The sequence below is a fragment of the Microcaecilia unicolor genome, chromosome 1, assembly GCF_901765095.1.
Source record: "Microcaecilia unicolor chromosome 1, aMicUni1.1, whole genome shotgun sequence".
Classification (NCBI taxonomy): domain Eukaryota; kingdom Metazoa; phylum Chordata; class Amphibia; order Gymnophiona; family Siphonopidae; genus Microcaecilia; species Microcaecilia unicolor.
The window spans coordinates 173,436,879-173,457,902 of NC_044031.1; the positions used below are offsets into that span (position 1 = coordinate 173,436,879).

A 21,024-nucleotide genomic window follows, 5' to 3' on the forward strand; every position below is an offset into this window, starting at 1 on the left:
ATTCAATATTGCCCATTTTGTTACACGCATTTCATTACAACTCAGTGGTACTCAATGTTTTGTGGAATTAAATTTCATGTCATGTGTACTACAGCAAATAGAAAACCCACCAATGCTGCATCTATACATTTCTGAATGCACTAAGTGCAACCACTGCATCCAGCCAAGAGAGGACACCTACATACACAGATATACAAGCATCATAAACCATGAATACAGAGGAGCATTAGTGTCGGGACTGAGGGCCCCTGCAGCCTGTGCTAACTCAAAGACCACTCGAACAATTCACAAAATCAAGCAAAGCACTTATCAGAAAAACTCTTTGGGGGCAAGTAAGGACTTGCCACAATCCACACCAGTTTGGTTTCTGCGTTCCTTTCATTCTTTTCTGCACCATTTTTATTTTGTGCAAATATAATACCCTACTAGTATTAATAGAAATTACTGTACTGGGAATGGAACTGAGATTTCAAAAGGCTGATAATTAAAGTTTCTATGCCACTTAGAGTGCTTAACTCCAGGTATGATCAAATTTTGGTTTCATGTTTTTTTTTTCCTCTTCTAGTCTGTTCAGTGTTTATTTATTTATTTTGTTCCTGCTAGAGGCAGTGTGAAAAGAAATGGGCTTTATTCTGCTAACCTGGATCTGGCTGCTGACACGCAGTTGGGATGGTTGTCGGGAACAATGCCTTTCCCCATTGGAGTCGGTAAGAATGGCAGCCCACACTGGTCCACCAGCTTTTGAATACTCTTCTCAGCACGTGAATAAGCAGCACCTGCAGATAACATAACAACAGAAACCTATATTATATCTTCCAACAGAGCACACTGAGCCTGCAATCTGATTTTATTTCCAAAGTAAAGTCAGTAATACAAATAGTTGAAAAACACCACAAAGATATTTCTTTCTTACTATCCGAGAATCCACAAGAACTATGTGCTCCCAATGCACACAGAAAATCCTGCAGCTTAAGTGTTCCTTCTTGCCATTTGTGATTTTAAACACAAGAGAGGAAGGTAAGATCCAGAGCCAGTAGTAGCAAAAGAGAATGGATCAAGGAAGATTAAGTACAGCACTTATTAAAAATAGCCCAACATGACCACATTTTGCCTAGTACAGGCTGCTTCAGGGGCAGCAACTAAAGGGGTCTCTTCAGCTTGCAGAAGAGACAGCCAAGGGGAGATATAATACAGAGCTATAAAATACTGAGTGAAGTGGAACAGGTAGACGTGAATCGCTTGTTTACTCTTTCCAAAAATACCAGTAGTTTCACTGCATGCCCCCTACTCCTAAGTAGTAAAATCAGACAAAATTCTTCACTTAATTCTGGAATTTAATGCCAAAGGATGAGGTAAAGAGTTAGCTTAGCAGGACTTAAACAGGTTTGGACAATTTCCTAAAAGTCCGTAAGCCATTATTAAGATGGACTTGGGAAAATCCACTGCTTATTTCCAGGATAAGCAGCATGAAATCTGTTTTACTGTTCTGAGATCTTGCCAGGTACTTGTGACCTGGATTGGCCACTGATGGAAACATGATACTGGGCTTGATGGACCTTTAGTCTGTCCCAGTACGGCAACATTTATGTTCTTATCACACTTCCCCTTAGGAAGTGGAAGTGTATTGTCAGAGACCCCCTTTAGTTGCTGCCCCTGAAGCAGTCTGCAACAGGCGAAACGTGGCCATGTTGGGCTATTTTATTTATAATTAAATTTTCCCCAAAAACAAAACCAAACACAGCTTATAAAAAATCGCATTCATAACATCACAGAAACCTAGCCCTCCCTACCCCCTTCCCCACCCTGTTCTTACACAACATCAATCCCACACTATTCACCAACATAACATTTCAAAGATCAGTGCCCCCGTGGTCTCTCTGCCAGGCCTCATAAATGTCCCAAACTTTGTGAAACTGCAATATGCACCCTTGACAGAGGGCCATCAACTGAGAAATCCAAAAGACATAGTCCAGTCTTCTTAACACTTGATCTTCAAATGGGACAGCAGTACACTTCCAGTTGGCCGCTAATGAGATTTTACTAACCGTGAACAGAGAAGTAGCCAGTTTGTGTATATCCAGTTTGACTCCCACCAGCTTAAAGTTCAACAAGCAGTGTTCTGCCCATAGAGCATATTGAACCTGTGTAATGCAAGTCAGCAAGTCCAGAATAGTAGTCCAGTAGTCAAGCACCTTGGAGCAAGTTCACTATACATGAATAAAGTCCCCTGGTGTTTCAGTTATGCCAGCATTGCCCCAAACCTGTCATATATTTGATAAAAATGCATGGGAGTATAGTACACTACCTATATAGTATCTTATAGCCATTTTTTTAATCAAGGTAGTAGCCAGCGATACTTTCAATAATGGTTTTAAACCCTTCTCCCACTGTCGATCAGTGAAGGCAGTACCCAAAATCAGTCTCCCAAAGGTTAGTATACTGTGACATAGGGGTTGTATAATGCAAGAGGCGTGAAACACAACCCTTGGCACCCCCTCCCCTGAGGGCAGCCTCCAGTGAAGTCTCTGCTAGACTTCAAGCGCCTTCAGCCCTTCTCAATACATAAATCTCAGACTCGTCTATAATGAAAACCATCCCTGGGGGGGGGGGGGGGGGGGGGAAGCCTGTACTCTTCCTGCAGCTCCGAGAACAGAATAAGGTCCCCCTCCTCCCAAAGGTGGCTCAAAGTTTTAAGCTCATGTTGCGCCCAGCAGGCAAATACTGGATCTAGATGCCCTAGCAGAAAAGCTGGTGCATATTGGATAGGCATCTGTCTGAGAAGAACCATTGGCATGTCCTATACCAGGTCTGAAGTGGGAATTTAAATAATCACAGAAGCCGAGCATACGGCCCTCAGAATTCAAGATCGGACAGTCAAGGAATTGCCCAGAGAGGAGTCTGTCTCATACTAAGCTGTTCCATCCTTGCCCAGATTTTTGTGGAGGAACCTCCCATTCACTCACTAGTTATACGAAGCTATGCTGCTATGTAGATACAGAGGAACATTCACAAACTCTTTGATGAATCAGAACCAAAACTTTGAACAAGATTCTGAATGATACTGGCAACCAATGAAGCTTTTTTTTTAACACTGGACTAATGAATGCTGATCTAGGTAGTCCAGCAATCACATGTGCCTCTGCATTCTGCACAACCCGCAGAGCCTGAAGTCTAGCCGATGATAAACCTAAGTAAAGAGAATTACAAAAACCCTTTTGGCAGCAATAGCCTCTTTTACTTTAATTTTTTAACCATGCTGGCTGTCGCTTTCTCTTCTTTCCACCATTGTAAATACGTGGAATGCATCTGGTCTGAGCTTCCAAGATGGTATTTTTTTAATTAACATCCATGCTTTATTTAGTGCCCTAACTTTAGCAGCAGATACTTTTAACTTCTTTTTAACCATTTTCTTTATTTTATTATAGTTGCCCTTTCGAAAATTAAATGCAGCTACAGTAGATTTTCTTTGCGGGTTCATCCCAGATAGAAGCTCAAACTTAATCATGTTATGATCACCGTTTCCCAGGGAACATTTGAAGAATCTGAGAAGCAGTCTACATCAATGGCCAACAGTGGAGGAGTGGCCTAGTGGTTAGGGTGGTGGACTTTGGTCCTGGGGAACTGAGGAACTGAGTTTGAATCCCGGCCCAGGCAGCTCCTTGTGACTCTGGGCAAGTCACTTAACCCTCCATTGCCCCATGTAAGCCGCATTGAGCCTGCCATGAGTGGGATAGCGCGGGGTACAAATGTAAAAAAAAACACACACAAAAAATAAAACACAGATTTTCAAGCACAGGCTACCCAAACAATTATACTCAAAAGGGGATGATAAAGCGAGAGCTTCACATAGAGAACCACTCATCTCTACAAATGTCAGATACATACACACACACAATTATTTTTCACACTTATATCCCGCTTTCAACCAAAGTGGGTAAGAAACATAATTAAATTACATTTTCAGAAGGCGTTTGACAAAGTACCTCCTGAAAGACTCCAGAGGAAATTGGAGAGTCATGGGATAGGAGGTAGTGTTCTATTGTGGATTAAAAACTGGTTAAAAGATAGAAAACAGACAGTAGAGTTAAATCGGCAGTATTCTCAATGGGGAAGGGGAGTTAGTGGGGTTCCCCAGGGGTCTGTGCTGGGACCGCTGCTTTTTAACATATTTATAAATGACCTAGAGATGGGAGTAACTAGTGAGGTAATTAAATTTGCTGATGACACAAAGTTATTCAAAGTCATTAAATCGCAGGAGGATTGTGAAAAATTACAAGAGGACCTTACGAGACTGGGAGACTGGGTATCTAAATGGCAGATGACATTTAATGTGAGCAAGTGCAAAGTAATGCATGTGGGAAAGAGGAACCCGAATTATAGCTACATCATGCATGGTTCCATGTTAGGAGTCACGGACCAAGAAAGAGATCTAGGTGTCGTCGTTGATGATACGTTGAAACCTTCTGCTCAGTGTGCTGCTGCGGCTAAGAAAGCAAATAGAATGTTAGGTATTATTAGGAAAGGAATGGAAAACAAAAGTGACGACATTATAATGCTTTTGTATCGGTTCATGGTGCGACTGCACCTTGAACATTATGTTCAATTCTGGTCACCACATCTCAAAAAAGATATAGTGGAATTAGAAAAGGTACAGAGAAGGGCAACAAAAATGATAAAGGGGATGGGACGACTTCCCTATCAGGAAAGGCTAAAGCGGCTAGGGCTCTTCAGCTTGGAGAAAAGACGGCTTAGGGGTGATATGATAGAGGTCTATAAAAATAACGAGTGGAGTTGAACGGGCAGATGTGAAGCATCTGTTTACGCTTTTCAAAAATACTAGGACTAGGGGGCATGCGATGAAGCTACAATGTAGTAAATGTAAAATGAATCGAAGAAAATCTTTCTTCATTCAATGTGTAATTAAACTCTGGAATTCGTTGCCAGAGAATGTGGTAAAGGTGGTTAGCTTAGTGGAGTTTAAAAAAGGTTTGGACGGCTTCCTAAAGGAAAAGTCCATAGACCATTATTAAATGGACTATGGGAAAATCCACTATTTCTGGGATAATCAATATAAAATGTTTTGTACTTTTTGGGATCTTGCCAGGTATTTGTGACCTGGATTGGCCAATGTTGGAAACAGGATGCTGGGCTTGATGAACCTTTGGTCTTTCCCAGTATGGCAATACTTATGTACTTATACAACATCAAACAACTAACATAAAAACTATTTTTAAGCAATACACAGAGATAAATCATTGAAACCCATATATACACTTGCAAAATATTGATCAGTCTTCTAAATACACTTATTTGTTAAGGGTTACCTTCAACAAGCACTTAAACTGTAGGACATTATCGCATAGTATCATGTACCCAGGGAGACTATCCCAAACACCAGGACCACCAGCAGAAAAGGCATGCAATCTGGTTTCAGCTTAATGAAAAACTGTTGCCAAAAGTAAACTGTTTAGATTTTTCAGACTGCAAAAACCAAGTAGACTGATACATTTTTAAAACATTACAGAGATACAGCTTGGAAAAGAGAGGGATGAGGGGAGATATGATTGAGGTCTACAGGGCCGCCGAAAGACTAGACCAGGCCCGGGGGCAAGGCTGCCCCCCCGCTTCCGCCGCCCCGTCGCTCTCCCCGCCTCTCTTCTGGCCTTCCCTCCCTGTGTCCCGCCCTCGTCTGATGTAACTTCCGGTTTCCGCGAGGGCGGGACACAGGGAGGGAAGGCCCAAAGGGAGGCGATCTGTGACTGCTGCTTCAAATGCAGGGGGCCCGGAGCTGAGGAGGCAGGCAGGTGAGACCGGGGACTGCAGCACTGGTGGCCTGACCCCAGTGCCGGGCCTGGGCCCTGGGAATTTTGTCCCCCCCCCCCCCTGCCCCCCCTCAGTGGCCCTGGAGGTCTACAAAATCCCGAGTGGTGTAGGATGAATAGAAGTAAATCAATTTTTACTCGTTCCAAAAGTACAAACTCAAGTTACATGGGAATACTTTTAAACAAATGGGAGGAAATATATTTTCACTTAACGAATATTTAAGCTCTAGAACCCTTTGCCACAGGATGTGGTAACAGCGGTTACCATATCTGGGTTTTAAAAGGTTTGGACAAGTTCTGGAGGAAAAGTCCATAATCTGCTATTGAGACAGACATGGGGAAGCAACTATAAAATAAGTCTACCTTATTATAAAGTTGTAAGTTTTTATTTTGAAGCTAGAGTCATATTTTTACCAACTTTTTTTTAATTGAAATTTAGAAAATAACATACGAGTTATAAGCTTGAATAAACAATATGGAACCACAACCAAAGGATAAGAAAACAATATCAGAAAAATCAAATTTTTTTTTTTTTTTTAACCAACTCTGATGCAACGCAAAATTTGCGGGGGGGGGGGAGGGGGGGGGGATATAACCATGAAGATTTTCCAGCTAACTCCCTGTGTTTGGCTGGCTAACTATTTCATAACTCTATGCATACATTTACATCGGCTCTTCTCTCCAAGCTCCCCATCTTTCACTGAGCATTTTCTTCTCTCACTATCCAATGAGTTAAAGCGAATGATTTTGCAGTTACCAGCTGCTTCTACTTAACAACTGTATGGATGCTTTTGCTCACAGTAACCACTACCAACATTTCAAATCTGTCTTTTGCTTCCGGACAGAGATGCATAACAATCCTGTCACACATCTGTTCTTCATTCCCCCTTGTCGTGTCATACACACTAAATTCCCTGATTACCCTCCTCTTTCTACACACACAGGAATGAAGAGAAGACAAGGATTATTCTTCACAGGAAATGGCAGGATGGCAATTCAAATCACCTACTCTAGTTTATGACCTCTCAAATTTTGTGGCTGTAACCCCATTTTTAGTAGGGGGGGGGGGGGAGCATACGATCCCCAGTGCTACCATGCTGTCTATACCATCACGTCAAGCCTTTGTGTTGTGTTGCCTGTGATGCTGCTGTAATTTCCCACGTTCTGTTGAGCGCGTGCAGACCTAGTTATAGCATTTCTCCCTGGGCCAATGAGGAGGTTCCCCCTCCCACACCCAATGTGGGAGCTGTGGCCTCATTTTGGGTCCCAACTCAGTGTTTGGGGAAGTGCTGCTCCTCTCTGCCCCTCCTCCCTCTCCCACCAAGAGATCCTAATGCCAGGAGTTCCCCCTTGTTACTGTCTGAAAGGGAGGTCAGAGCAGGCCAATGGTCTAGACAAATAACTAAAAAGAAGAACCAAATAGAGGGACTGTGCAGACCTGTCACATAGTTTAAAAACCTTAACGACAAGTGTGTGTGAACTGTGTCGCAGTGCTGGTGAGAATGTATGGGAGTTCAGTGGACTCTGAGCTTGGCAAAAATGGTGATGATATAAACTCTTCAGGCAAGGGACTTACACATATGAATTGCCTTAAAAGAAGCCTGCATGGAGATATGTGTTTTAACATCAGCTCCATATTGCTGCAGCATCCTCAGCTTGTATTTTAAGGAGATTACAGGAGCTAACTGACTCTGGAATGTTAGGAATTTACAGAAAATACTGTAGCTGGACAGGACAAAGAAACAGAATAAAAAGCGGGAAAGAGTATTCTGGAACATGGGAGAGATGAAGACTGGGAGAAAGATGATAGGTGGAAAGAACAGATAGGCAGATGAGTGGGAAGGGATAGAGAGCTGGGTGAAAAACCTATAAAATGAAAGAACGCCTTAGCCTCTGGGGGACAGTGGGCACTTGGGAAGCCAGGTGACTGCTAGCTCTTCCCACTTAATCTTTTCTCTTTCTTATGTTTTAGTAAACTGTTTGTGCACTGCTTCTGCTATGATCTAGTGGCCTAGTGGTTAGGGTGGTGGACTTTGGTCCTGAGGAACTGAGTTCAATTCCCGGCACAGGCAGCTCCTTGTGACTCTGGGCAAGTCACTTAATCCTCCATTGCCCCATGTAAGCCGCATTGAGCCTGCCATGAGTGGGAAAGCGCGGGGTACAAATGTAACAAAAAATAAAAAAATCGTGTTCGTCATTTTAATTAAAGAAAAATAAAGAGAAGTTGCTGAATTGACAACCGGTTGTGTGAGAATTATTGGGTAAGCGTCACCCTATCGCAGAGGTGGCGTGAAGAGGTTAAACCTCTCAAGTTGAGTGTAGTAGTAGTAGTAGCTGTGCTTTGGCGGTTACACCCTCCCCACACACCCCTTTTTTACACCCCCACCCCAAAGTGTAATGCATGTAATGTTCTGGAATTCACATTCCAGAATTAAAAAGTTATACTATCTTGAAATAAAATAAAAACAAGGGAAAGCTAAACACACCCTCATGAAAACAGAAGGCCTAGCATAGGAGGTGGAAGAGAAGGAAACAGGTAAAACATGATAGAGAATTCCCGTGAGGGAAGTAGTCAAGAACACTGGTAGATATAACAGGTCAGCTCTGCCTCACAATGCAGTACCTTTGCCAAGGATCAAGAGAGGTCGCTGGGCATTCATGAGAACAGAGACAGCCCGAGACACAGCATAGGCATCTGCCAGGCTAACAGGAGGTGTCAAGCAGCAATCAGCATACCTAAGAGGGACAAAAGGAGTCAAAGTCACAATATGGTACTCCAGGAATTGCATGCCAAGTGACAATAAAATTATGACCATAGGCTAGCCTAATGACCCAATAAATTATGAGTGTTTTATTTTGCTACGGTAGTTATGATTATGTTTTAGTTGTATTTAAGCAGAACTGAATACTACTCTAGTTCTCCTTGTACAAAGCACAGTGGCGTTCCTAGGGGGGCTGACACCCGGGGCGGATCGCCGATGCGCCCCGCCCGGGTGCAGCGCGACCCCCCCCACCCCGGCAAAAGAACCCCCCCTCCTGGGTGCACGTCGCTGGGGGGGTGCCTCGCGCCGGTCAGCTTCGTTCATTTCCATGCTCCCTCTGCCCCGGAACAGGTTACTTCCAGTTCTGGGGCAGAGGGAGCATGGAAACGAACAAAGCTGACCGGCGCGCGGCCCCCCCCCCCCCCCCCAGCGGCGTGCACCCGGGGCGGACTGCCCCCACCGCCCCCCCCTTGGTACGCCACTGACAAAGGGCGGTATATCATATTATGAATCTGGTTTCAATTGCAAAGCCTTTTTTCAGTTCCTCAGGCTGGGATTTCTGAAGCAGCAAAGTTTAGAACTGCTGACAAGTGGAGACCTCAGCTATCACACAATACAATACCTAGTGCTAGACTCAGAGTACACACATATCAGGTTCAGGAGGGTGTTATGGACTATGGCCTCCAGCCAACTGTTACAATGGTTGGACTACATGATAGAAAATGAAAAATGGGATGACTTTTCTATTTAGGAAATTTCTGAAGCTATAAATCTTAATTTCATTTTTAATTTTACATGTTTATTGTCATATCGGGGATGTTTTTTCCCCTTAAATTTGTTTTTATTGTAATCTGCACTAAACCTTCTGGTAAGATACAGACTAAGTCCCCTGTATTATACTGAATTGTACTGTACTCTATTGTACTTTCTGTAGATATTCCGACTGGCTTACTGCAGTAAGGGGGCCTTTTACAAAGCCACACTGGCATTTTTTAGCTTGTGGTAAAAATCAGTTGGCGGTAAACGCCAAGATGCCCATAGGCCCCTAAGGAAAGAGCAGTAAGGACTACTTATTGTTTAAAATTACAGCTAAAACAATCCAATCAATTTGCCTACATTTCACTTTTCTTCAGTTAGCCAGCTGGGGGCCACTTCCAAGCCATATCAATGTACAACAAAGACATGTACCAGGGTTATGTTATATTATACACTGCTTTTATTCCACAGATATGATTGGTTCATTGCGGATTACAAATGGTTAACCAACAAAAAGACTAACACATATCATCTCACAATATCATAGGTAAACTAGATAGCAATCATATCAAAATGATTCTGTAAATATAAATGTCTTAACAGCTTTTCTAAAAGCAAGATAATTTAAAAGAACCCAAAGTTGTATAGGTAACACATCCATACAGACACTGCTTGGTTGTAAAGAGAGGAATCAAACATTCTACATTTAGTGACCCGCCTAGTGGAAGGAAAGCACAATAACATTTGGTTTTGGGTTCTAGATCCAGCCTTCATATGAAGTAGAATAACTCAACCTATCAAGTAAAGAGGAGTATCACCATATATAATCTTAAATATTAGTGTACACAGCTTAAATTTTGATTTAGCGCAGACAGGAAGCCAGTGAACCCTCTGCAATGACGACAAAGCACAGCCATATTTACTTGATAACAGCCTAGTGGCTGTATTCTGATTAATTGTAAGCATTTCACTACAGCACATATATATTACAGTAGTCTAGCTTAGATAATATTAATGCCTGTCTTGCTAAAGATATAAAAAGACTGGAAGCGGTGCAAATAAAAGCTACAAAAATGGTATGGGATTTGCGCTGCAAACCGTATGAGGAGATACTTACTGACCTGAACATGTATATCTTGGAGGAAAGGAGAAACAGGGGTGACATAATAAAGGCATTCAAATATTTGAAAGGTATTAATCCGCAAATGAATCTTTTTCAGAGACAGGAAGGCAGTAGGACATGAATTGAGGTTGATGGGGGGGCAGACTCAGGACTAATGTCAGGAAGTATTTTTTCACACAGATGGTGGTGGATATGTGGAATGTCCTCCCGCGGGAGGTGGTGGAGATGAAAACGGTAATGAAATTCAAACATGCGTGGGATAAACACAAAAGAATGGTTCCATGGAATATTAGCGGAGATTGAGTGGCGACGCCGGTAATTGGGAAACAAAATGGGAGCTGGCCAGACTTCTATGGTCTATGCCCTTTTTGTGACTGAATAGATATGGATGGGCTGGAGTGTAAATTTTAAGGGGCTTCGATGTTAGCTTCAGAACTTAGTACAAGAACAGTGCTGGGCAGATTTTTACGGTCTGTGCCCTGAGAAAGGCAAGGACAAATCAAACTTGGGTATACATATAAAGTATAAAAACATTGAACAGTAATGGTGCTCGGGAAGATAGGTGGCCCAAACAAATACTGGGCCTAGGGTATAAGTTGAGTGTTCTCTAAGGTCTCTCTGAAAGGTACTTATTGCTTTTCCCTAGGTAATCTAGCATTTGTGCATTATTCTCACATTTATATTTTGTTATATTTGTACCCCGCGCTTTCCCACTCATGGCAGGCTCAATGCGACTTACATATTATATACAGGTACTTATTTGTACCTGGGGCAATGGAGGGTTAAGTGACTTGCCCAGAGTCAGAAGGAGCTGCCTGTGCCTGAAGTGGGAATCGAACTCAGTTCCTCAGTTCCCCAGGACCAGAGTCCACCACCCTAACCACTAGGCCACTATATTATATTACATGCTGCTAATTAAATAAAAAGCTATCTATTTTTGATATTTGAGCCTTCTGTCCATTACTTGTCGGTATAATTGGGGATGTGGACTTGGATCCATACATAAAAGAACGTATAATTGTTTTTCTAATCCCAGAATGCACCTTCCTGACTGCACCGTCTCCGGTGCGATCTGTGTTGCCCACTCAGAAACAGCTTCCAGTACCAGCTGTCCTGCTATGAAAGGCCTTGATTTGCTTACTGGTAGTTATGAAGAATCCAAAATTAAAATCCACAGTTTCTCAACAAAAACACAAACAAATTAATTCAAAACACCAAGATTTAGAAGCTGATAAACTTAACCAGACAGTTGTCTGTTAAGCTGTCTACAGGAAAATTATCAACTTTATTGGAGAAAGCAACATTTGTATTTCTGACTAAACAAATTAAAGTTTCTTGTACACACCTGATAGAAGTCTTGTTCACAAGGCTATTTACAAAGTCTCCAGGTATGTCAATGTAACAGGCCCCCGGACGACCATAGATGCTGCTTCTGACTGCCTGGATTTAGGATGATAGAAGAACATGAAATTATTTACATGACCGGGCACAGTACATATCAGTCATTCTGCACTGTGCTTTTATAATAATAATAAAAAAAAACATCTGTTAAATGCTACCGGTACAGTCCATTGGCCCTGCATAGAACTGCCAACAGCTCTTGACTTAAGTCACTGTGCTCACAAAAAACATTTAGTAGAGGATTTTACACAGAACATTGAGACTGGACTCCAGATGACCAGGCTGGAACATTCATAAATTGAATCTTTTGTAAAATACGCATCAGTATTTGCAGAAGTCCATATGGATTTGCCAACATGTACAGAGGAAAAGTCATCATTTTGCAAATATTCATACGGAAAAATGATTTTTCACGCTTTCAAAAAGTACAAAGACCAGGGGACACTCAACAAAGTTGCATGGAAATACTTTTAGAACAAATAAGAGGAAATATTTTTTCATTCAAAGAATAGTTAAGCTCTGGAACTCACTGCAGGAGGATGTGGTAACAGCAGTTAGCGTACCTGAGTTTAAAAAGGGTTTGGACAAGTTCCTGGAGGAAAAGTCCATAGGTTGTTATAGAGATGGACATGGGGGAAGCCACTGCTTGCCCTGGGATTGGTAGCATGGAATTTTGCTACTAACTGGGTTTCTGCCAAGTACTTGTGACCTGGATTGGCCACTGTTGGAAGCAGGATAAGCAGGATACTGGGCTAGAGGAACCATTGGTCTGACCCAGTATGGCTATTCATATGTTCTAATAGACACCGACTTTCATAGACAGAATGTGAGAAATACAGATTGCCTGTGACTGTACTTGGTACCTTTTCAATGACACTGGGAATGGCTTCAAGACTACTGGGTCTGGCAGAAAATTTACTGTACAGTCGACAAGCTTCAACCTGAAAAGGCAAAACAGAAAATACAAGTTTAATCAATGTTCCTCCATGTCACAGCAGTGAAAGCATAAGTTCAGATTATATCTGTCTTTTTTTTTTTTTTGAAAGTGTGTTTATTAGCATTTCCATATCAAACAAACATCATACACATCACATCCTAAACAGCATATCTTTATATCCCCATCAGAACTATACAATATCCCTTCGCCCTCCCCCCAGGGTATTCAGAAGGAGAAATCTTATCCCAGAACAAAGACAACCACCTCCACTAGAGATCACACTGATAAACCCCTCCACCCCATGTATGCAGTCCATGTTTTTAGAAACCGAATCATACCACCTCTCCGTAAAGCAGTAAGTTTATCCATTAGACAGCAGTAGTCCACCTTAGTCAAAACCTGATCCACCGTTGGGACCGCAGTTTGCTTCCACATTCTTGCAATTAAAGTCTGATGGCTCATATTGTTACAGCAGTCAGGAGAGTGTTGCGAACCACGGCGCATCTGTGGTGAGATATTCAGCAAACATAAGCCCGGACTAAGGGTGACCGCAACTCCCAGGCCTCCATGCAATCGGGCTTGTAAGTTTCTCCAAAACTGTTGAATCACCGGGCAAGTCCCACCATATATGCCAAGAAGTTCCTATGGACCCACATTTATGCAAGCATTGTGCCTCACCAGTTTTAAAAAATGCGGGCTATTCTGTTAGGGGTCATATACCACTGATATAACATCTTGAACCCATTTACCACCATTGGAGTGGCAACCGAAAAGGACAATAGATTCTTATAGATCCGACCCCACCGGGCTGGATCATATTTAACTGCTAGTAAGGACTCCCACTTATGAACACAGCGTTCTAAGAGTTGGGATCTAAGTAATAGTGCATGATAAATCCTGGAGATTCCCCCTCTCCATTCCTCATTGCCATTTCTAACACCGTTACAGGCAGGGAAAGTTCTGATTTTGCTCTCTGATACACAAAATCCCTGATCTGCATATAAGGAAATCTATCCCGATCTGTGAGGCCAAACTCATCCTGTAGGGTGTTAAATGAAAAGCAAGTCCCCTCTTCCCATATCTGCCCCAACAGACGCAAAGAAGCGGCTGACCATCGCCCAAATACTCCCTCTACCCAACCAGGAGTAAAATCTGTCGTGTATATAATGGGTGTGGTCAAGTGATATTTACACCCCGGAAACCAGACATTCCTACATCGTGCCCACTCACCCAATGCCACCTTCATCTGATCATTTAACCCCGATAGTAAGCCCCGTAGCAAAGGCATGGGCAACCATGGTGCCGCCCAAATAGGCACCCCTTTCAATCCCCATTGTGCAGTGTGGGTCCATAATTTAGTTGGCCCTTTCAGGCACATAGCTAACATTTGAAACAGAGCAGCTTTATAGTATAACCCAAAATTTGGTACTCCCATACCCCCATTTTTGCAAAGCTGATATAAGATCTTGCGGTTCACCCGGGGAGGTCTCTTACGCCAAATAAAGGTGAACACCTTCTTATTAAGTGTGTGGAAAAATGTATGCGGAATAGCAACCGGCACAGCCATAAATAGGTAAAGCAGCCTAGGCAGTATGGTCATCTTCACCGCCGCTATTCTCCCCATCCAGGACAAGCGAAGCCCCCCCCCCCCCATCTATCCAATTCCCGAAATAAGTCCTGTAATTTAGGGGGAAAGTTTTCCAGGTATAAATCCTCAGTTTTAGGTGTCAAAGTAACTCCCAGGTATCTAATACCTTTAGGAGTCCATTTAAATGGGAACAGCGGTTGTAATTCAGCTTGGAGCCCCTCTGGAAATTGTAGCGGCATGAGTTCAGATTTTTGAAGGTTAATCTTTAGGCCAGCGGCCATTCCATATTGCTTAAGAATCTCCATCACAGCTCTCAAAGAAGTCTGAGGGTGTGAAACCGTGAGCAGCACATCATCCGCATTAAGCAGAAGTTTAGTTTCTTGCCTCCCTATTCTGACACCTTGCACATTGGGATCCCGTCTAACCAAGCTCGCTAGGGGCTCCATAAACAACGCAAACAGCAGCGGTGATAGAGCACATCCCTGCCGTGTGCCCCTATAAAGTTCAAAGGGCACCTTATTGGAGCCATTAATCCGTAGTTGGGACATGGGGTGTCGATAGAGCGCTTAGACCCAGCTCATAAACTGCCCGTTAAAGCCCGCTCTTTTCAGCACTGCAAAGAGGAAGGGCCACAGCACTCTATCGAAAGCCTTCTCGGCATCCAAAGAGAGGAAAACCGCCGGTTGTCCCACCTTCTCAATCCGCTCCAATATATATTGTGCCCGCCTGGTATTATCAAAAGTTTGTCTGTTCGTTATAAACCCAGCCTGGTCCTCGTGAACCAGATGGGGCAATACTTTTTGCAATCGCCCAGCCAAAATTGTGGTCATGATCTTATAATCTGTCCCTAATAGGGAGATGGGCCTGTAAGAGCTGCAGCATTGAGGATCTTTATGAGGTTTAAGTACAAAACAACTGTTGCCAGCCTCCACGGTCTAGGAAGAGTCGTGTCCGCCTGTATGGTATTAAACAATCTAAGTAGTATGGGTGCTAAGAGTGATTTAAAGCATTTATAAAACCTATTGCTGTACCCATCCGCCCCTGGTGCCTTACCCCCGGGCAGGCCCTTAATGGCCCCTATCACCTCCTCCAGTTCTATAGGAGAGGACAGCATATCCTGCTCGGACCCCCTCAAAGTCGGCAAGTCCACCCCATCTAAAAAGGACTGCAGATCAGCATCTGACAGAGGAGCTTCCAGCTGGTAAAGCTTCTGGTAATATTGCAGAAACACTCTCTGAATGTCCTCTATTTGATCCCAGTGCTGCCCCTCCTCATCGCTCACACTACCAATGGCATTCCGACCTGCCAGTTATTTTAATTTATATGCAAGGAGCTTACTAGCCTTATTATTAAATTCACAGTGCTCCTGCTGCACTCACTGCATCTGTTCCTTAATAGCCACAAGCTCCAGCGCTAATAGTTGTACTCTAGCCCTATGCAGATCCTCCTGTTGATCTGCTGTAGCTTGCTGACCTTTGACCAGCATGTCTAGCTGTTGTATCTGTTGTCGTTCTGCTTCCTTTTCCCTGGTATCTTTATTCAGATATGCTTGCAACGAGATCACTTTCCCTCGGATCACCAATTTTAGGCTCTCCCATAATGTCTCCAGGCTGATGTCCGGGGCATCATTGAACTGCAAAAATTCCCTAATGTCCCCCTCAATACGTTTAACGTTTTTGGGATCATCCAGCAACCCATCAGGGAATATCCATTTTCTATCCCCCCTATTTAAGGGACCGCCCCTCGATGTTATAGTAATAGGGGCGTGATCTGACCAGGAACGAGTATGGATCTCTGCGGAATCTACTTGAAGGACTGTGCCAGTGCTACCCATCCACATATCGAAGATTATATCTGTCTCTATATAAAAGACAATTTGGTTTGTGTGCTTCTCCAGTGGGTTGCTCTGTGCATAAGCTGGAGCAGACTGAGAAACAGGAGTCCTACAGCTGACCCACTGGTATCTTGGATGTGGCGGGTCAGTGAGGTAGGAGTGATTAGGTATTCCTCCTGCCCCTGAAGGCTTTGGCAAACCAAAGGGGAGAAGTAATGAGCCGGAGCTGGCTAATCTGGGGTGAAAAACACCAAGGTATATAGGGAGAGGTCTAAAAATTGTGCAAGTTGTGAGGGCTTGATTTATTATTGTTTTACTGGCTTGGCTAGGGGAAGGAAATTATGTCAAGATGAGGAGGAAGAGAAGGGGCTTTACTACTAGTTTCTTAATAAAATATATGAGTTAAATAAGCAAAAAATGGCTAGAATGAGGAAATATATATCTTTAATATTTGCATTTAGCAAATACGTTAATACTTTATATATTTTCAAAACACAAGATGCAGAATATTGTAATAATACAGTATTTTTATTTATTATTTATTGCATTTGTATCCCACATTTCCCACCTCTTTGCAGGCTCAATGTGGCTTACAATACATCATGAATAGTGGAAATAAGAAGAGAATAGACGTTTGGTATTACAGAAGGATTTTATGTTACATGATAATGAAAAACATGATAGTAATATACCAAGAGAACATTTTAAGACAGTTTTGGATACATGTGGGGGAGTTCACATGTGTTAATCTTTGTGGTATGTCCTGTTAAAGAGATGGGTCTTCAGTAGTTTGTGAAAGTATAGGAAACTACAAAAAAAAATCCCCCCTCTCAACCTCCTCCACCCCTGCTCTATCTCCCGGGAAACGGAGTTTACCATACTGGCCAAATCCAAACCTAGTTAGAGCAGCTAATTTAAAGACTGGGTTTAAAAGAGGAAATGAAAGTTATTGATAAACACAGTTAGAATAAAAAAGAAACAGCAAACTTTATTAACTAGTCTCCATACCCTTTTCCCCATAGTTTTAAAACTTGAATTTTCTGCGACACAGCATTAACAGATAAGGCACTAGAAGGCACAGCAGGGCCCAGTTCAGTCTCAGAAAAAAAACAAAAAAAACAAGAGAGAAGCAAGCTTTAACAACTAGTTTCCATAGAGCGGCATAATCGACCAGAAACGCCTATCTCCATGGGCGTTTATCTCCGAGAACGGGTCCGTGAAGGGGCGGAGTGAACCGTATTTTAAAAAAAAATAGACGCCCATGTGTTATTCGCCAAGGTGTGAGCTGGGCGTTTTTGCTTTTCAGCGATAATGGAAAATGAAATCGCCCAGCTCAAAAACGAATAAATCCAAGGCATTTGTTCGTGGGAGGGGCCAGGATTCATAGTGCACTGGTCCCCCTCACATGCCAGGACACCAACCGGGCACCCTAGGGGGCACTTTTACAAAAACAAAAAAAAAGGTAAAAGAGCTCCCAGGTGCATAGCACCCTTCCCTTGGGTGTTGAGCCCCCCAAATCCCCCTCAAAACCTACTGCCCACGAGTCTACACCATTACTATAGCCCTAAGAGGTGAAAGGGGGCACCTACATGTGGGTACAGTGAGTTTGGGGGGGTTGGACGACTAAGCATTAAGCAGCACAATTGTAACAGGTAGGGGGGGGATGGGCCTGGGTCCACCTGCCTGACGTCCACTGCACCCCCTAACAACTGCTCCAGGGACCTGCATACTGCTGCTTGGGAGGAGGGTATGACATTTGAGGGTGAAAGTAAAACGTTGTGAAACATCATTTTTTTGTGGTGGGAGGGGGTTAGTGACCACTGGGGGAGTCAGGGGAGGTCATCCCCGACTCCCTCTGGGGGTCATCTGGTCATTTAGGGCACTTTTTGGGGCCTTATTCGTGAAAAAACAGGGTCCAGGAAAAGTGCCCTAAATTCTAGCTACAAACGTATCCATTATCGGCGAAAGGCGCCCATCTCTGTTCGGGTGATAACCACGCCCCAGTTCCGCCTTCACCACGCCTCCGACACGCCCCCGTCAACTTTGTCCGCATCCGCGACGGAGTGCAGTTGAAAGCGTCCAAAGTTCGGCTTTCGATTATACCGCTTTATTTGTTTTTGTGAGAAAAACGCCCATCTCCCGATTTAGGTCGGAACTTGGGCGTTTTTCTCGTTCGATTATAAGCAGGATAGTGTACAACCCTTTTCCACATAGTTTTAAACTGAAACATTCTCTAGAGGTAGAAACTTAACAGCCAAGAGGATTAAAAAGGATAGTAGCAAGGTTCAAACTTTGTCCTAAAAGAAAGTTATTTTCTGTTCTTTGCCTACTGGAAAGGGTGCACTGCTACTTATCTGAATTATGTGTTAATTAAGATATGAGGAAGTAGAATATTTGCGAAGGTTACCAAGGGCAATCTGATTACTGGGTTAACTTCAAAGGGTTTGTTTGAAGCAGTCTCCCTTGAATTCAAGTTATATAGAGAGGAAATGTCCCACTTAACTTTCTTTCTGAGAAGTTCTGAGAGAAGAGGATATTTCCCTGGGTAAGTGTAATTAATTTGCTCTGTGCTTGGGTTTAAAAGAGGAACTGTAGGTTATTAATAAACACAAACACAGAATAAAGAAAAAAAGAAAAAGAAAACTTTATTAACTAGTCTCCATATCCTTTCCCCCATAGTTTTAAAACTTGAATTTTCTGCCATAACATTAACAGATAGACTCTAGAAGGCACAGCAGGGCCTAGTTCAGTCCTCATTACCACCTACCCCTATCTTAACTCTTTCATTTATAGTTAATTATTCTAATTAAGACAAGAGAAGAGTTTTCATTATAGTTTTAATTACATTTAATTTGTTTCTGAGAAGCAAACACTACATACATTACATATTATACCATATAATCTTAAGGCTCTTTAGATTAATCTGATATCCCTAGTACCTTAAGTAGTTTTAATTAAACAACTTTATAATAAGATGCAGACAGCAGTCCAACAGCAAGAGGGGTGCTACCAGTCTTTTGCATTGAGTGTCACATGTATGGTTATCTCCCAGTTGGTGACAGATCATATGTGTGTGCTCCTAGCCCTCAGAGAGTGAGTCTGTTCTCTTGAGGCTAGAGTAGTAGACTTGGAGGAGCTGAGGGAGACAGAGAGGTATATAGAGAAGGCCTACAGTGACAACATAGAGAAGTTCCACCTCCAGTCTGGCAGTCCCTGTGCTGCCTTGGAGGATGGAAGTTTTCTAAAAGGAGAGCATCATTCTGGTGAAGCTGGAAGTAATCCTGTAGCCAGGACCAGCCCACCAGGGGATGCAATATCCTCTCTTACAGAGGATGTGTCTCCAAGGAGCTTCTGCCCAGGAGGGAAGGGTTAGGATGGCTGTTGTAGTTGGTGATTTGATTTTTAGGTATGTAGATAGCTAGATGGCTGGTGCGAAAGTGGTGGACATCATGTGTCACCTAGGTAGGATTTTAGATAGTGCTGGGGAGGAGTCGGTTGTCTTGGTGCATGTGGGTACCAATGACAGGAAAATATGGGAGAGAGGTTCTGGAAGCCAAACCTCTAGGGTAGTATTTTCAGTAGTGCTCCCCGTTCCTCGCGCAGGGCCCAAGAGACAAGCAAAACTCTGGAATCTCAATGCGTGGATGAGGCAATGGTGCAGGGAGGAGGGCTTTAGATTTGGAAGGATCTGGGCAACATTCTGGGGAAGGGGGAGCCTATTCCAGAATGTTGGACTCCACCTTAACCAGGGTGGGATCAGGCTGCTGGCATCAACATTTAAAAAGGAGATAGAGCAACTTTTAAATTAGAACCTGGTGGAAGACTGACAGTCGTTCAAAAGCGCCTGGTTCAGAACAAGGTATCTTTCAAAGATATCACCAAAACAGGGAAGATAGGGTATCCCAATAGTGAGGTTGCAATAGAGACCATAATAGACCAGGTGTCTTTAAATAAAAAGCAGATAACATATTGCAAATTATCTCTGTCAACTGTAAGCAAGATGTAAACAGGAACAAACAAACATAGTTTGAAACATCTATATGCGAATGCCAAAAACCTAAGAAATAAGATGGGAGCGTTAGAATATATTGCACTAACTGGGGCAGCAGCAATCCTCAGTCACTGATCCCCCTATCGTCTCCGCTGTCAAAATGGCTCACAAGACGGCTCTTGAAGGTTTCAGCAGCCATTTTGATGGCAAAGATGGCAGAAGTGACTGGGCATCATTTCTGCCCCACTTAGGCAACAAGACAACCAAGGTTTAAGGTAAGCCTGGGGTGGGGGAGGTGGGGAGAAGAAAAGAGTGGGGCCCGGCCAGTGTTATTCTCGATTGAAAACAGAGTGGCAAATTTCAGCAACAGATTTGGTTTCGGCCAACCTCTACAGCAGAGAGAGCTACTTGCGCATGCTAGTCTGAATATACACATTCTGGTTAAAAAAAAAAAAAAAAAAAGAAGGTCACAAGATGTGTGGGCAAGTTACAGAAGCAGAGTCATGGGATTTGGATTTTACATCACACGTATCAAATAAACTTCTACACTACTCTTCTGTATCAGAAGAATTGCCAGAAAAACATTCATATAAAGTGGAGAAAAAAAGACCTCAGTCAAAAAGGAGACACACCTAATTGTAAGACAAACCTACATTTTATAGGTGGCTCTTAATAATCATCAGTCATAAAAAAACTCCACATATATAAATCCCCAATTATCCACTTAGGAGGATACAAAACCAGCAACCTCCTTACTGATAAAGAAAAAAGCTGAACATTCTATCAAAAATTTTTTTGTTGCCACAAACT

At 42.9% G+C, this 21,024-nt stretch overlaps 1 protein-coding gene across 1 annotated transcript in view; it reads right to left on the reverse strand.

Moving 5' to 3' along the window:
* The window catches only part of HACL1 (2-hydroxyacyl-CoA lyase 1), a 150,716-nt gene that overhangs the window by 100,367 nt on the left and 29,325 nt on the right, over positions 1–21,024 (reverse strand). The window contains exons 6-9 of the mRNA XM_030202542.1: positions 12,728–12,805; positions 11,809–11,903; positions 8,446–8,558; positions 641–776 (exon numbers count right to left, since the gene is read on the reverse strand). Of these exons, the coding sequence (XP_030058402.1) occupies positions 641–776; positions 8,446–8,558; positions 11,809–11,903; positions 12,728–12,805 (422 nt within the window). The remainder of the gene's footprint in view (positions 1–640; positions 777–8,445; positions 8,559–11,808; positions 11,904–12,727; positions 12,806–21,024) is intronic.